The sequence below is a fragment of the Poecilia reticulata genome, linkage group LG3 (assembly GCF_000633615.1).
Source record: "Poecilia reticulata strain Guanapo linkage group LG3, Guppy_female_1.0+MT, whole genome shotgun sequence".
NCBI classification, from domain to species: Eukaryota; Metazoa; Chordata; class Actinopteri; order Cyprinodontiformes; family Poeciliidae; genus Poecilia; species Poecilia reticulata.
In genome coordinates, this window is record NC_024333.1 from 19,627,333 (window position 1) to 19,645,715 (window position 18,383).

Sequence of the window (18,383 nt, forward strand, 5' to 3'; positions counted from 1 at the left end):
ATATATATAATAAACTGAAAATCTATGTAATTATAAATAAAATATTTCTGTTTACCTAAAGTGTAACAATTGACACCATTTTCAAACAATAATAGGTATATTAATGCATGTCTTTTGTCTTTTTTGCTGTTTGACTATATAAACTGTAAATCACAAAAGAAAGATTTTTTTATATATACTTTCTGTCTTAACTATTCCAAAACATGACTTTGTGGTCTATTAAACTTCTGCTTCTTAGAATCTGTTGCGGTCATCTTGACCTTTTGTCTCTTAACTCTTTATATTCTCACCACTTCCTCACTGACAGTCACTGCTTTACCTCTGAACCCTGATGAGTGATGTGCTATGGTTTATGTTATTAAAATTTAAAAATACTTAAAGTGAAGTCCATTGTTGTATCGTCCACATATCTTTAAAGAGTCGTTATGGAAGGATGTCTGGCAGCAGTCAGTCTCACAACAAATCTGAAGAGGCCTCTGATTGAAGACTGTTGGTGTGGAAGGGTTAACAGGTCACATTCTGGGCAGCAGAAACGATTTTCCACAGAAACACCTTCTGGGTGACAACATCACCGTATGACGGAGACGTTGGAAATTATCTGTGCCTGTTACGATCGCAGGAAGTTTCTGCTTGAAGTTCCTCCTTCTCTCTCTTTTCATTGGTCCTGCCCTGCTGCATCCATGAAGCCTCCTCCTTCAACTCCTCTGGGATTTGGGGTCATAGTTTAGATATTATTGGATCTTTTGCGACGCTAATCAGATGCTCCAAGTTGTAAAAACAAAAAAACAACGCCTTGTTGCTATGGTTACATCAGAACTCCCAGCTTCACGGCTTCCCAAACCAGACAGAATAATTATGCAAACACGCAACGCCTCAACCAAAAAAAAAAAAGTACTGACAAAAGTTTACTACAAGAACAAATAAGAGCTAACATACTGGAAATACTCCAACTAATTTAAAAGTACGCCACATGTTTTTGCTGCTGTTGCAGAATATGCAGCTTTAGTTGAGAAAATGTGACTGCTGACAAACCTGACAGATTTAGGTAAAAAGGATTTTTATTCTTATTTTTCTGACATTTTTCTTCTGACTGGAAGTAGCAACAACATTTCGAAGCGGCTCAGACAGAATCCTGAGCGAAAAAGATTAGGATGATGGCGCGGATGCCTTCCAGTCTCAAAGACTTTAACTTCATCGCCAAAGATAAGTTGCTAAAATAAGAGTGGAGACCTGCAGAAAAGCTGCTCAGCAATTACAAGCCTGGTTGGAGTGTCGCAATTCCTCTTAGTTGATTTTTAAGAAGTGTAAAATCATTTTATGACATTGAGTTTCTTTTTATATGTGTATAAATGTAAATACTCACAGTTTCTTTTTACGTTTTATCATTTTTGAGAGACATTTTTATCTCAGTGACAGAAATAAATTGTTTTGTTTTAATAGAAACAACATTAAATGTAAAGCTGACATGAGTACAATTATCTCTACACAGCCATTAATAAATAAATTAAAGTGATTTAAAAAAATGTTTTGTTTTGTTGGAGACATCCAGCAACCCGTCTGAATAAAGAATAAATATTTTTCTCACCACCGTTGTCTGTCTCAGGATAAAGATACTTTTTGCTGCTGCAGAGTTAATCCACATTTCTGAACAGAAATTATACGTGTAAAAACCAAATTAGTCAAATTACAATTAATTGAATAAATGTATTTGCGCAACTAAAACACCTCAATTCAAACAAATAGTTGATGATCATTTTGATAATCTGCTTTGTTTCAATAAAGCAAAAGGTATCAACTTGGTAAAGGTTAAATATTGAAATGAGATTATAATCAAAATGTAATTTTGGATTTACAAACTAATATGCTTGATTAAATGTGTAATCATTTCAATTTCTGACATTTAATAACCTCTGAAATTACTTTTTGTAGTGTTCAAGTAGTAAAGGTACTTTGAGAATAAGTAAACTGTTTTTAAAGTCAAAACATTAAAGCATTTCTTCTCATTGCCAGAAAGTAAAAACTCAAAAATTGAAATGTTTGCAGGATCAGAAAAGGACATAATTAATTTATATTTTATCCTGCCTCATATTTACACCTGATATGTGCTTATGTGGGTCTTAAATCACAAATTACTGCTTGAATTAAAACTGAAAACTGTAAAGTAATTTATTAAATGTCACAAACAAAACATAGACCATCTTCATTATCTGCTTTTTTTTTTCTTTTTTTTTTTTTACCAGAGTCCCATTTTCCCCCAGTTATCAGGTTACATTATTTTGCCTATTTGTCACTTGCCTCACTGCAGAAACTAACAGCCTGATTTATGTTTTCTAATCATATTGGAAGAAAATTTGACTTGGAAATAGTTGAGTTTTTGGAGAAAACTTTTACAAAACATCAACAAACTTTTACATGTCAACGTCAAATTTATTTATATAGCACTTTAAAAACAAGTTTAAAACTGCACCAAAGTGCTGCACAGAAACAATAATAAAATAAGTTGATGAAAAGAAAAAAAGAGAAATAACACAAGAAAAAAAAATCTCTATATATTGTTAATAAGTAAATCAGAAACACCAGGAAGTAGTTGCAGTGAGCGCAGCCTTTTCTCCAGGTGTTCGACACAAAGTGACATCAATTTATCTATTAACCAGGGGAAAGCACACAGTTTTGGTTGAGAAAGTGGAAGAATGTTCATATTTTCTTCCTATATTTTCCGCCAATCAGGAGTCAGAGTCGACCTGGAGAAAACCGGTCTGAATCGTCTCTTACCTGACACTCCCCCCGCCATGTAGACGGCCATCATGACTCCCAGGGTGAAACCGACGTGGATGGTGAGCGGCTCTCCCAGAGCCCCTTTACTCAGCACCGTCTGGGCCACTGAACCGCATCCAAAGAGCTGGGACACAGACAAGAACAAAAACACAAAGAGCGCAGCTAGAAAAGCCTCATTGTTTCTAATCATTCCAATTAAGCTCACCATTAACACTAGCCCTCTTGTCCACAAACAGCCCCTGACTGCCACAGACAATTTGTCCAAGCTGGAGCTCAAAACAATAATTAATCCCTCACTTATTAGGTAAAAGGCACAAGTAATTTAGAGGGGGTGGAGGGTGGGGAGTGTTGAGGTGAAAGCAGTCATCCACAAATAAAAAGGGTTGTTGTGGAAGATGCATCACCCCTCTGATGGGCCGTCCCAGACATTAAAGCAGACTTTTTTCTTCTCTTTGAGGTGACAGCTGCAGCTCATGAGGGTTTCAGGTGGAGGCTGGGACTCTCTACTGGAAGATAACACAGTGCTGCTCTGCATATTACTTCAATAATTATCTACTTTTTACAACCTTGGTAGCTATAAGAAACACATTATGTGTGGAGGGGGGAAAAAAAGCCCTAAAACATCATATTAGTTCCACCTTCTCCTCGGAGAGCCTCCAGTTATCTGCTAGCAGAGGCATGTGAGGGACAGCGGTCAGTCCGCAGAGACTCTTATTAGCAGCTTTAAAGCGGCTGTTTAAGCTGGGTGACAGGTGCAGAGGGAGGGAGGAAAAACACTCACGATCAGGACGAAGATCCCCAGAAACTCCGCCAGGAACTCCTTCAAGATGTCCCGCCTCAGGCCAAATTTCTCCTTCATCTTCCTCCTGCTCTCTTCTTCCATGCTCTGTTGTTGTTGTCGGCGTTGCTTTCTGGGACTGTTTGACGCCTTCCTCCGATCACAACAAACAGCCAACAGCTCTGATGGAGGCAGTGCGGAGCTGAGAGCGCAGGCTGTCGCCTCCCACTGCCGGACGCGCTAAGCTCCCTGCTTCTGTTTCCCGGGACAGCCACAAGGGGTCCGCTTAAAAAAACACATTATTATTATTATTATTATTATTATTATTATTATTATTATTATTATTATTATTATTATTATTATTATTACAGTAATAATGTCTGGATCCACGCAATTCAGACCCAAACAAGACACATTCAAGTTCCTTTAGAAATATTAGTTTTACAATAAATAAGGAAAAGGAAACAAAATCTCAACCTAATTTGTTAGGTTTGTTTTTGCTTTTAGAGGCAAATAAGAATATTTATTACACTGTAAATAGGCGATTGCTAAAATAACTCACTTTATCTTTAAAGCATCTCTTCTAATTTATTTTACAGGAAAATTGATATTAAATGATCACAGCTAACTCTGTAAGACATTTTTACTGTAAAAACAAATTACAGATGGTCTGTTTGAACAGCTTCAAATGGTTTATGTTATCAAAATAAAAGTCGTTTTAAATCATGTAAAAATTAACATTTTACAGTAACCAAGAGTTAGCAACTCTAAACTATTTTTATTAGGACTAACTAAGCTTCAGATTTTTTTAATTTTCCCAGCATGCATTGCACATCTACCGTAACATGATGTAAACAGAATATACAACCCAATACTGCTAATTACCGATAATATTTATTTCACAAACCACACAGTCACATTTGCACATTGTCTGTAATAAATTCCTGTTTTAAAAACAATAATTTACACTTAAAACAACACACATTGTTTACAGTGTGAACAAACACATTTTTATCTCCATAATGTTTTATGAGTCATTATAAACGTAATAAAAACCGTTTTGTTAAAAAAGGAAAATCTGTGGAGTACACACTGCTGTTTGGTTAAAGATAAACACGCGTTGCACTTAACTGAGTCATAATTATAAAATTTAAAATAAATAGTTTTTATTATTATTATTATTATTATTATATTTTTATATTCACCCAGTGTTTATGACACGGTTCACGTTTTTGGCTTTTCTCGTCACACGAACAATCACTCACACAACATTTTAACGTTTGGAAAATAAACAATTGGACTTTATTTCTGCGAGTTTTACGGTTTTGAAATAATCAGCCACGCATCATTTACCAATCCTTCAGAGGCACTCGAGCTTATCCAAGTCACTTTAATGCTCTGTCACAACGTATTTCTCATTTCTTTCCTCATGCAGCTGGAAGCCAACACAGATTCCTTCCACTCATCCCATTTGTCATTTCTCCACGTTTCTTCTTTATTATTATTATTTTTTTTTGTTGCTTGTCACCACCTCGGTGCCTGCTGCATTTTACAGCCATCAACTTGTGCAACACGTGGAAAAACTCGTTTCTTCCGACAGAGGGCGCTCGATGAATGCGTTTGAGGCGCTGCTCACACCTTCTGCTCCGGTACGTCTTATCTTCCGTTTGCTGGGCTTTGTGAAAAAAAAAAAAAAGAAAGAAAGAAGAAGAAAAGGTGAGGCGACAGGCGGAGGACGGGATGTTTTTGAATCCATTAATCAACGTCACGGCTGCAGGCATGTCCGCTTTGATGTGAAACAGACACTTTGGAGAGTGTCGCCCAGGCTGTGAAAAAGCACTGATGTGCTGATGGAGGAAAAGCACCCACTCCGGGGTTTGCAAATGATGGAGCTACATCTGTCTCCAAACTTCTTCTTTGTCCTGTCAAGAAGCTGAGCTTGCAAACCTTCATGTTGAGTCTTTAATCCAACGGGAGAAGTAATATTTCCCCCCTCTCCCCCTCATTTTTGTCTGATGATGTACATTTCAAACACAAGTAAGATCTCCGTTAATCCTGAAACAGCTTCTGCTTCTGTTGAGCTGCAAAGGCATTTCTTTGGAAAGGAGGTAAAGCATTTGAACTTTATCTAAAACTTAGTCTCTGTCTGACTAAAAAAAGTCAGACAGAGACAACCAGAATAATAATAATAAAAAAATGTTGAGCTCATTCCTGAAGGCAAACAGCTGAAAAAGCAACTTCCTCCATCCTCGTGACATCAGAAATTAATTGTGAACAATCACATTGTTTGGAAGGCTGAGTTCAGTCGCGTGATTCCTACCGAATCACTGAAACTTAACCTGACTGGCAACATAAATGACCCTAAAACATCTCTTAAAATAACAGCTTCATCCCATTACAGAAAGTCTGAAGCCATTCCTAACGCTTCGGATCTCCCATAATGCAGCAGAAGACAGGAAACGGTGATGAACCAGTGGAACAAATTCTTACAAAAAAGAAAGACCAACATCTGAAAGTGCTGTATAGGCCTCGGCTTCCTCAGATTCACAAACTGAAAACCCGTCTGGACTTGAAAGAATGCAATGACTCAAAACATTTTGATGATGATTTTGGGAAACATTCTGCAGGTTTGCGAGACAAAGGTGGCAATTTTGGTCCCATTACAGTCAACATTCAAACAACATGACGAACAGTCAAAAGTAGGGATGTTGGCGATGGATTAAATTCATTCTGCAAAGCAGAGTGGGACAAACTAAAACACTCTGCAGAGTTAAATCAACACTGTGACCAATCTATTTGGTCCTTGTCAGAATTGGAGTTAATTTAAATATTTTCAGTTATTTCAACAAGAAATTGAGTAATTTTAGCACTTGAAAAAGTTATAACTACTCAAACTGTTGTTGAAATAACTCTGTAAGAGTTAAATTAATGCCAATTCTGAAAGGGACCTAATAGACTCGGCATAGTGTTAATTTAACTCTGCAGAATTTGTTGCGCACCAGTCGTGAAATGGTTTGAAACCAGTTGCTGCCAGCAACTAAACCAGTTAGGAGGCAATCACATCTTAACACAGGGTTGGTTCCAATAACTCTGCTCTTTTATTTACTTGGGTTCATTTGAGCTTGTATTGAAACCTGTTTGAATCATATAAATGCGGAACGAGAAGAAACCCGCAAGCGGCCAAACACTGCGCCCAAGTGCAGCGATGTGCGGATGTTTATTGGGCGCTTTTGAAAGGAGACTCTGGGAGGAATTATCACCTGCAGGACAAATCTGTGCCCACAGCACCCCGGCGAGCTGCAGCAATCCCTGCAGTTCGCGATTTACATGACAGCGCCGGCCGTGGGGAGGTTGTGTTAGGCAAATCAGCCCGCAGGGTGAGAGCGAGCTGAAAGGCAGGGTGACACTTTTATGTCACCTATGCAGGAAATTGTTAATGACGACCTTATTGGAGTGACTTTTACTTCTAAACTAAATCAAATCTTAACACATAGGAGCCAGAAGACTTCATTTAAAAAAATATTACGGCTCAGATCTGGGACCTATTTCCCTTTTATTTTTTTCCTGTGCAATTTAAAACAGCCGCAACCTTAATATGCGGAGTTATTATCAGCGCTCTGCGCACATATGAGATAATCAGTTCCAGACCTGTGTGATAACTCGCCGCAGGCTCTGTGAGCGTGATATTTGTGTATGTAAAACTATGAATTAAGCATGTAAAAAAAAAAGAAGAAAAAAAAAAGCTCCAACTGTTGCGTGGAGTGAAAGCGAGTGAGGAAAGTGAGTGTGAGGCGGGTGGGGTGCGTGTGTTCCTCCTCCCCAACACGCATGGCTTGAGGTCATTTATGTAAATGCTCGGATTTAATTTTCAAAAGGACGGCCCTTTCCCCCTTCTCTCCTCGCCCAATGAAAACGAACCGCAGCCGACACCTGGCTATAAACCCAGGAAGGAACCCGGAGCTCTAATCAGAAACCCGCTGGAAGGAGGAAACACCGGAGGAAGGCGCAGTGAGCAGGGAAGCAGGCAGGCAGGCAGGAAGACGAGCGGAGCGACCAGCCGCGATGACTTCGAGTAAGATCGAGATCCCCGGAGAGGTGAAGAGCGACCCGGCTGCTCTCATGGCATCCCTCCAGCTGATGCCCTCCCCGGTGCCCAACCCGGAGATCAAGCACACCAAGGTCTGTTCCCGTCCCGTTCGGCTGCGCTCTCAGCTCCGAGATCTGGACTTTTCTCCAGAGTTTGCGCGGAGTTTTTTTTCCCCACGGACTGAACGTCACAGCGTTATTATTTATTAATTACTATCTAAAGTCCCAACTGAGTGGAAACATCCTCCCTACGACGGAGGCGCACTTAATATTTCTAATTTCGCTCGCACACGCTCTCAATAAATTACACATTTAAGAAAAAACACGTTTTACTCGCACTGCTGAGATTGTGATAAAGTCTCGTAATTGATTTGCTTAAAGAGGCCGAATTAAATTGAAAGTATTTGATGGGGCAATAATAATAATTTAAAAAAAAAGCGGGCGTTGAATTTTAGACGCTGCTAAAAATTTACAACCAGTCACATGCTCTTCCTGTCATGTTGTTTCATTTTTCATTTCACCTGGACTGCAGACATTATTACATTATTTCACTTCGCTGCGGGAAACCAATTTATAAACTGCATTTTTATGGGGCTATTAAAATTTTATAGAAAACAGCAAAAATTGGAACAAAAAGCCTCTCTGTTTCTCATTTAATTCTCATCATGAAGCTTTTATGGGTTTTTTTTTTCTAGTCCCTCAATTTACATTATAATAGCTCACAGTGAAATTAGGCCTCAGTGGAATTGAGACAAATTCAAACACATGCCAACGACTTACAGTATTTGCTTTTAGTCGAGTTTATAATGGCAAAACACCTAGAGTTCAAATCCAAGTAGTAGCTCAATGTTACGATTTCGGTGAGAGATTTAGTCTTTGCTGACCTGAAGTTTGTTCAGAGGGTGAATAGTTTGGAGGTGAAATGTGTGTCTTGTTGCAGCTGGGCTGCTTTGCTGAAAATACTTTTCTTTTTTCTTTTTTGGGGGGGGGTTGGGGGGGGTATGCAGAAGCAAACTGGGAAAACGCGTAAAGAAAGTAAAGAAAGTAAAGTAGTAAAATGTGATTTCTGATATAAATGGTGGCACTCTATAGAAAAGCGAGGCACTCCACAGTGAGGCGTTTTTGGACGGATCCCTGTAGGAATGTGTAGTTGGAGGTCTGGTTGTGAGCAGCGTGCTCCAGTTTCTGGCCTCTTGAGCGCTCCTCCTGCAGAACAAGTGTTTTTATGATTGCAAGACAAAAGGGCGTCTATGGAGGGACAGACCGGCGATAATGTGGGAGGAACTGCTTTGTGTTAACACGTATCCAGTGTTTTGAGAGCAAAGGCCACGCGGCTGCATGCAGAGGAGGATGGCGCACGTTGCAGGTTGAGCCGCGCGCTTCCCTTCCCCTGAAGAGGTGGAAACGATGGAGCACTGGAGGAAATTTAGGGAGCGACTTGGTGAATTAACCTCCAGGAATTTGGATCATCCAGTCCCTGCCGGCCCGGCGGACCAGGGGGCAGAAGGGCTCTGATTTATGGGCACCCCTGATGTGGGCTCTCCTCACACCCGGTTCCTGAACTCCACCCTGCGCTGGAGAGATGTCCTCGAAACTGACCGGTTTGGAGATGCGAACGTTCAATTTTCCATAACTTAACATCAGACGGATTGCATCAGACATGCCTGTAAATAGAGATATGGCTGATAGATTGTCCTGCCCTGACAGAACTCCTGTCGAAGAGAGAAGCTTGTGATAAAAAAAAAAACGGTTATTGCCCCTTGTCCCTTCACCGAGTCATGAACGGCTCACCTTACAAAGTCACATTGTGTAATTGTATTGGACGTCTCCCTTTGTGTGCAAATCTGGGATAATTCAACATGCATAAGTAACTTTACTTTAATTAGTCCCTTACTCTCACCTTTACTTGGCAGAAATCGTTCAAATAGGAAGAACAAGAGAGTGATGATTACTACTTACTGACGTTTTTGTGCTTTTCCACGTGTAGAAGGAGGGAGGAAAAGTGAGTTTGTTGAGGTTATTCTCCCGTCAGCTACCTCTTTGTGATTTTTCACACAGCTTGGTGATAATGAGCTGTTAAACCAGACACTCTGTGGGACGAATTTAACAGAAAGGGGGAATAAAAGCCGGGACCATTCCTGCTTTTTTTTTGTTTTGTTTTGTTTTTGTTTGTTTGTTTCTTTTTACGTTTTTCAGCTTGTGATAAATAAATCCAGTACATGGTAAAATCTGAAAACTTAAAAAATAAATAAATAAAAAGTTTCATAACAGCTTTATTTTGATGTTTTGTTTTGTAAAAATGTCCTCGTTGGTTTTATTGAGGCTGTAATTGGATAATGACCTGTGCCACAAATCTGGTGAACTTAAAAGCTGCTAGAGCTCATTAGCCTTGTTCGGTGTGTGAGTTACAGATCTCCTAATCCAATCAAAAGTGATAAATTTTCTTTGTTGCTTTGCTCATGGTGGCATAAGTGCACTTTTCACCATAGGAACCTGCTCTGAGTCCGCCTGCCGAGGGCCCGTGTGTTTGTAGAGCAGCCAATGCAGAGACGTCCTCTTTGGTTTGCATGAAGAGGAGCCTCCATCAATCTGTCACTGATTGAGATAGTACAGATGGAGGCTCGGGGGCTCCCCGATGCTCTGCTGCTGTCCGCCGGGGTGTAAATTATGACCCTGCCTCACTGTGTGGGTTAGCGGCCCCGCCTTGCCACAGCCTGACCTGCAGTCCTGGAGTTTTTCACTTCAAAACCTCCATCTTACCGCGATCGAGATCAAACGCAGCCCAAAGTCGGGGGATACGATGATTTATCACGACGAGCACAGCGAGAGCCTCCTCTCTCCCTTCTCCTTTCCCTCCGCTTACACAACATCACATGGCCGCCAGGCTCCGCCGCGCACATCTCTTTGGCCGTGACAGGCTAAGTGTGCAGCACCATCAATGTGTCCGTCGGTGTGAAATGCCCACTTGTGCAGCAACTGTAAATTACGGTCCGGGCTCAGACGTCAACATCGCGTCCCCTCGTCTCTTAATCACAGCTGAAGGGAGACGAGTGACAGCGAGGTTACCCCTCCAACTTCCTCTCCGTTCTTTGTTCGACGTGTAAATCCTCGCGGTGTCATTATAGAAAACACTTGGCTTCATAAATCTGTTGCACTAAACTCTTCCTTCAGTGCGCACACAGAAAAAAAAACCTTCCTCTGTGTTTGTCTGCGAAAGAGAGTTTCTTTATAAATTACTTCCTCTCTGTCTACTGATCCCAAGAGTGAAACTATGCAAAAATTTTCTTTTAACACTCCCTTGACTTGACTTTTAAAGAACTGTAAAGTACACAGGAAACACGTCAAAGCCTCAGTAATTAGAGTGAAGAGGTCAGTTTTCATTGCTGATGCATGGAAATGAATCTGCCGTTTTTCTCTCCTTCGTTAACCCTTCATAGGAGGATTCAGTTTTTGTCTTACTGAGCTTTAAAAACATTTTTTTTAACAGCCTGGTTTTCTAATATGTGACACTTTCACAGACATGCAGATATCACAGCCAAACAGAGAGATTTCAGGTGCATTCGCATTTACATACAGCATGTAAAATACACAGATAAGAAATCAATCGTTTGTATTTCAAATAAGATAAACTTTTCCTTTAGTTTAGTTTAAACTTGTAGGGAAACTTGCTCTAAAGTTAAGCTAAAGTTTAGGGCAAGTTTTGAGCACCAACATTGTTTCTATTTGCAAAATATCACAGAAAGTTTTTATTACTTTCTTTAATTTCAGAAGTGGACCGTGCATTTCAAACCTGCTGTGAAAAATTTTAATTAAAAAGATTAATTAACAACATTTGAGTTAATTGAAGTGAGGATGGATTTTAGCCACACTGATTCCTTCTGTGACATCATGGAAAAAAATCTAAAGAAATTATACAAAAAATCGACAAGAGATTTGTGGATTTCGAAAAACCTGGTTCATCATCGGCTGCAGTTTCCAGACGTCTGAAGAAGCCAAGTTCATCTGTTCAAATAATTATAGTGAAGCATGAACAGCATGAGGATGTGCAGCAGAAAGAGGACGGGTTCTGTGTGATGAAGATATTTCAGTGTAAAGATGCTGGATGAAGCCAGGAGATGCTTACGATCCACACCAAAACGAGACAGGAAAGGTCATTCGGCAGGAAGAGGTCATTACTCCAAGAGGAAGGTCAAAACCCAGATTACAGATAGCAAATGAATCCTGGGACAAATTAACAAAACGACTGTAATCCTCTAAATGTGTTCTTATCGACACATTTAGAGGAAACGGCGAACATCATCACAGCTCTGAAGAACATGAAGGGCAGCATCATCTTGTGGGGGCGTTTTGGTGCGCTTCACAAAATCTGTGGCATCATGTAGAAAGAAAGTTAGAAGAGATCAGCCAGGAAGTAAAAGATCGGGGCACATATTGACAATGACCCAAAGCATTCGGCCAAATTAATTATAAAGTATCTTAAGGACAAAAGAACTTCGTATTTCAAAGTGACTTACAGACCTGAATGGACCAAAATGCCACCAAATTATTGTTGAGTTTCCTCTGAACCAAATCGTACAAAAGTAATTTTACAAGTGTATGTAAACTTCTCAATTTTAATCCTTCCAGACCAAATGTAGAGCCGACGGTTCAGCCATATTTGCAGTACCGTAATTCAGCCACACGGAACGCTGTCTGAAAAATTCCAACGGTTTCTGAAAGGGGAGACGTTGCGCTTTCCAGCCAATATCAGGTTTTTACGGTAATTTCACCCCTGCCGTAATGGACGGTCCTAAAAAAAATAACTTGCTACATATTAAAAGTTCCGGTTGTTATGGATAAGCGGGCAAATATATATTTAGTCACAGGACATTTAAACAACTGCGTACAATTAAATAAGCAAAAATATAAAAAAATATAAAAAAAAGTCTTTAAAACAATTTAGTTGATTTTTTTGTGGCATTTAGGAATTAACAATAATTTTAGTTATTTTTACCAACCAAAAATAAGAGAACATTTTGTGTTTTTTTCATAGTTTTTATTAATATTTTTAGATATTCATATACTTATTTAGCAGCACATTTTTCTCTATTCAAAGCAGATTGAACTGATTTCCCTCCAAAACATTCAGAAATAAATTCAGTATTATTATTAGGTGTCTAAAAAATGACACTCATGAAATAAATAAACTTAATAAGCACAGTTCATTTTAAAAGTGCTGCTTGAATTAATTTTGGAGTCGTCTCACACAAACACACACACACACACGCACGCACACATACACACATACACACACACACACACATGCTCACGCACGCTCGCACACACACACACACACACACACACACACACACACACACACACACACACACACAGCGACAAGTAAAAGACGCTGCCAGTGAGCGGCAGAGGGGTCTCCCCCTCAGAAACGCAGGAGTGCGGGGTGGCATTGTCTCTGAGAGTGTGCATGAGAAACATGACGGCTCCATGGTGTCAAACATGTGAAGAGAAGCAGGAGCAGGAAAAGAGAAGAAAAAAGAAAACCCACCGGCTGCTCTCCCCTTTCACATGCTCTCCTCACTTGTAACAGTAGTAATTATGAAGGCTCCTGAAACCCATCCAGACGCAGAGAGGAAGCAGAGGTCCTGCGATGGGGGAGGATATGAAACTTCCTGCTCAGACGAGCCGCTTTCGGAGCCCGTAGGACACGTCTGGGCTGCGGGAGCTCGTGGTGTCGCGCATAAACACACACACGTCCTTAAATCCGGCCACCGTCCTCCCCGCTTCAGAGAGAAAAGACGAGGGGCTTCACAGATTCCTCCGGCCTGCCAGCATCTGAGCCGTGAGACGAAGCAGAGAGCCAGACAGATGTTTTGTTGGCAGCGGAAAGTATTTTGGCTTCTCCTACTTCAGGGCACTTAAAAAAATTTATGGTCACGAAAAACGTTTCTTTAAGTGGAAGCCATTGTCTGGAACAACGACTGAAGCAATTTGTTGCTGATTGAAAGTGTGTAATAATTTTAAAAGGTGTCCCAACTTTAGGTTGAGATGATGGGACTGACAGCTTTCAGTGAAAAGCACGAGCGCTGCTAAATATTTGCAGCTGCCCTCTGACCTGTGCAGACATTCTTGGCCTGTAAGCTTTGCTCAGGCGTCCACCACACACTGCCTTGCAAAAATATCAACACCTTTGTTCAGAGGTAATGAAGTATATTTATTGCTCTTATACGTACAGTTGTTGAGAATTGGAGCTTTGCTTGAGTGGCATTTTTTGCATAAAGTTAATACTTTCACTCCGCTGCATTTCTCTATTGACTTTTCTTCTGGCTGTGTTTGTGTAGTTTTGTTCCACCGACACACAGTAAAATTACACCCCCATACTGTAGGTGGCGATATGGAGCTTTAAACTAGCTGGGAGAGGAAGAATAGTCATTTTTGTCCCACTTGTGTTGCCTTATACGATCTGCGATCTCTCCAATTTAGCTGAAATTATTCTCGACTACACTAAAAAAACTTTTAATACTTAAGTATTTTTGAAAGTACACACTCTTATTAGTTTCACTTAAGTAATAACTGGACAGAGCTACTTTTAATTTGACTTTTTCTGGAGTATTATTGACCAGTAGGTTCAGTACGTCGACTCAAGTAATGACACAGACTACTTCAGTGTTACGACTTCAGTGCGTTTGGGTTTTGTGTGCTGGACCAACAGAGTAGTTCATAACTGTGAGGTGGAAGGAAAAAAGTACAACATTTAGAAACATTTCTAAAACAAAATGCATCCAGCTTGCTTTACGCTGATTGCCCATAAAATAAAAACGCAGTTTGGAGCCAGTTTCCTTCGTTCTAGTTAATTAGAGTCCACTTGTGCAATTTAACCGTAATGTAAACTAGAAAATTGATTCTATTAAGAATTGCATTTTTAATTTTGAATCAATTAAAAATGCTCAGAAATCTGCATGTCGCATTATGCGTCTACTTGTATGTTTTTATTTTGAAAAAAGCCAGGCAGCTAAAGCTAACCTAATACTGGTAATTTTAAGAACTGTATGCACAGACCTATTTTTATTTTTTTTTACATATATAAATTGATTGCGCTTTATAGAGTGGTTTTAAATAAACATTTTAAATATTTACAGTCTTTTCCTCTCATCAGTCACATAATTTAAGCAGAAACTGTAGACCATTTTAATTTGACAAATAGGTTTCTGAATTAAAAATAGTTTCAGAATCAAATTGTAACCCTAAAAATCAGAACCAAATCGTTACACACTGAAATATTTGCACCTCTGGTGTAAACGTAGCTGTTCTGGGAATACCATCATGATGACTCTGGAGGAGCTGCACGGATCCGCAGCTCCATCGGGAAAACTATCAATGCGACATTTATTAATAATTTATTGGACAATTTTGGTCTTTCTGGAAGGTGATCTGAAAAAGAACCTTAATGACTGTTGCATGTTATCTCTAGCTTGCGCAGCTACTATCAGGTGGTAGAAACGTGCAAAAGGGTCGGAAAAGTAACTCCACAAATCAACCTTCATGGTAAAACATGGCGATGGAAGTGTCATGCTGCGGTGAAAGCTTTTTATTGGCAGGGAAAAGGAAAGCGACGGGAAGGAAGATGGCTAAATCCAGGGCAATTCTGGAAAAACTTACAGCTGCTTTTAATTGAACTTTGTTCCATTTTTTACAAAGAAAAAATGGACAAGAATCTCAGTCTCTAATTGTTGTAGACTCAAATTTTCTCTGATTTAGTGGGGGGAATACAATTGCACTCAACGGTTTCAGATTTTATTTGTGAAGACTTTAAATAACCGTTTCCTGCCAGCACACAATTATGTTCAACTTCATGTCAGACTATCTGATAAAGGCTAATAAACTGCGTTGTTGTTTGTGGTTGCAACATTTCAAAATGTGGAACAGTTCTCCTACTGAGAGTGTGATTAGTTTTGGAAAGCCTCTTTATGTTGCAGCGTTGCAAAAGTTAACAATTCAAAGGGTTGTTAAGGAACAACAAACAAATGTATTTTCTAGTAATAAAAGGAGACGTTTTACTGCACTTTCTGGACGGCAGCTCAAACTTTCATAAACACAGACCCATTATGTGAAGCGATAGCAAAGACCCTGCAGGGAAAGGGGAAAAGAAAACACCATTAGTCATTTGAAAATGTGCACCCTTGCTCTGGGTTTTTTTTTTTTTTATCCTTACGTTCTTTGCCCTCTTGTCCGAAACGATCCTAAAAAGTAATTTTAAGAAACCTTGAGAGTTGATTTACAACCCGGGCCTGTCATCTTAATCAAGCCTCTCAATGGAACCGGGACAAAAGTCTCGCACCAGTCTGAGCCCAGCGAGACGGCCGAGCCAAGCGGCATCTGACAGTCGTCCTTTTCTCGCCGTGATTTAGGTGGGGCCTGCTCCACTGCGTTTTTTTGTGCTTTATCCCTTCTCCTTTAGTGGCATCCAACCAGAGGGGTTACGCCACGGATAAAGCTACCCATGGTCCGCATTCTTGCCCAGGCTGTTGAGGCTGTCAGGGGGGCTCCTCTGATTTAGGGCGCCCCACTTCAGTGGCCCCTATAAATTTAAAAACTAATTCAGCGCTCTGCAGGACTTTTTGTTTTTTTGCACAGGGCCCTCTTCGCCTTATAGTTACTGACAATTTTATGAAGTGCTCTTAATGAGCAGCAGATTAAAGGCGGCATAGAAAATAAAGAGAAGTAACTCCACTGCAAAACATAAAATCTTAATTTTGGTTTAGTTTCTAGAGCAAATATCTCAGTATACTTGAAATAAGACAAAACCAACCTAGTAGGAGTTTCTCAGTGAGACACTTGAGCTCATGGGAAAGCGTATAGTTACAAATTAAATAATCTGCCAATTGAACTATTCCTTGTTTTTAATCAATAATAAGCAATTGTTGACTCAAAACAAGCTCCATATCTGCTGAAAAGTTACTTGTGAGTTAGTTTAGTCTTGGTGATATTTGTGTTTTTTCAGTGTACGTTTCGTCGACTGGAGGATGGTACATCTTAAATACAGCTCTGGAAAAAACTGAGAGAAAGCCCACTGCACTGAACCTCATTGAAAACCTCCCGGTTATTCCACCAAATGTGGATTTCTGAACTCTTCTTGAGTTAAAACATCAGTATTGTTGTTTTTAAATTAATATGAACTTGCTTCCTTTGCATTATTTGAGGTCTGAAATTACTGCATCTTTTTTGTTATTTTGACCATTTGTCATTTTTGCAAATAAATACAAAATTTTTGCTTCTAATTTCAGAGACATGTTGTCAGTAGTTCATGGAATAGAAGAACAATGTTCATTTAAATCAAACATAAACCTATGAAGAGTAAAATTAGAGAAACTGATCAGTTTAAGGAGTCTCTTAAGATGCTGTATCTCCTTTGAAGTTCATCCATAAGTGCGTCTGCACTATCAGTCAGTAAGCTGGATGTCAAAGCAGCCTGAGCGTGAACAGAAAAAGAGGTTTGCAGCCAATTAAAAAGTCCTTAACGGGAGGCGTTTATTGGGGTAAACATGTTGGAGAGTTTAGGAGGGCTCCGGCCGGTGGGATACTTGAACCCTGCCTCTCAGGTTTGCTCTCAGAGCGTCGGAGGAGAAGGATGGTAAGAGAACATGTATACACAGAGGGATTTGTGCCAGCAGATGTTCTCCTTGCACTCTATCTATCAAAAGGACTGACAGCCATTAAAAACAGACCGTGAGCGTTCCTCCTAATGAGTCTAAACATGTCTCCTTCAATAGACACACCTCACGTTTTGCTGCGCTTTTCATCTGGAGTCCCAAAACTCATCTTTGCTCTCCTTTGCAGACACAATTCTCACTTAGCGCCGTTGTCTAAACATTTATTTTCTTTTTGCTCTTCATAGACGTTAAGGATGCCGTGTTTGGAATCCCGGCCGGTTGTTTAACGGAAGACTTGCTTTAACGCTTCACAGAAACCAAGCGCAGCACGTGTTTTATGATCTCGTAAATGAGCGGCGATGTTGTGAAACGTGTGTCTCTGTGCTTGGGGGTCTTGTGTCTGATAGGGATTTATCCCCCCTACTCGCCCTCCAGCCCCACCACACACACACACACGCACGCACGCACACACACACACACACACACACACACACACACACGGTCTCACACTAACCCACCCCCTTTGTCTGCATGGTGGAGCACTCCCCAGAGAGCAATGCTGGACACACAGGAATCTCTGTCCAGATTTCCAGAGATTCTCCCATATCGCTTACATGAGAGGCTGGACATGCTGGGCCTGCAGCCTGAGAGCCGTTACTCTTTCACAGGCTCTGCTGCAGCAACCAGCTTACTTAAAGCAGCAACACAAGCATGCAGCATCAGCAGCAGCAGCCATTCTTTCCACTCGCTGCTGCGTTATATCAGAGAGTCGAAGCGGTTCAGCTTTAAGTGTGGCTGAAGAGTGAAAATGTATTTTCCCTGCAGATTTTCATCAATAACGAGTGGCATGACTCCGTTAGTGGGAAGACCTTCGCCGTGTGCAACCCGGCGACCGGAGAGCAGATCTGTGAGGTCCAGGAGGCGGATAAGGTGAGTCCAGAATGAGTCCAGAGTGAATCCAGAGTGAGTCCAGAACGAGTCCAGAGTGAGACCAGAGTGAGTCCAGAATGAATCCAGAATGAGTCCAGAATGAGTCCAGAGTGAGTCCAGAGTGAATCCAGATTGAGTCCAGAATGAGTCCAGAATGAGTCCAGAGT

The 18,383-nt window shown here is 40.5% G+C and overlaps 2 protein-coding genes across 2 annotated transcripts in view; one reads left to right on the top strand and one right to left on the bottom strand.

Moving 5' to 3' along the window:
• Window positions 1-3,780, bottom strand: part of aqp9b (aquaporin 9b) — a 14,910-nt gene extending 11,130 nt beyond the window's left edge. Inside the window, exons 1-2 of the mRNA XM_008405371.2 lie at window positions 3,557-3,780; window positions 2,773-2,899 (exon numbers count right to left, since the gene is read on the bottom strand). Of these exons, the coding sequence (XP_008403593.1) occupies window positions 2,773-2,899; window positions 3,557-3,658 (229 nt within the window). The 5' untranslated portion in view covers window positions 3,659-3,780. The remainder of the gene's footprint in view (window positions 1-2,772; window positions 2,900-3,556) is intronic.
• Window positions 3,781-7,420: 3,640 nt separating this feature from the next.
• aldh1a2 (aldehyde dehydrogenase 1 family, member A2) overlaps window positions 7,421-18,383 on the top strand; it is a 33,761-nt gene continuing 22,798 nt past the window's right edge. The window contains exons 1-2 of the mRNA XM_008405372.2: window positions 7,421-7,732; window positions 18,112-18,216. Of these exons, the coding sequence (XP_008403594.1) occupies window positions 7,616-7,732; window positions 18,112-18,216 (222 nt within the window). The 5' untranslated portion in view covers window positions 7,421-7,615. The remainder of the gene's footprint in view (window positions 7,733-18,111; window positions 18,217-18,383) is intronic.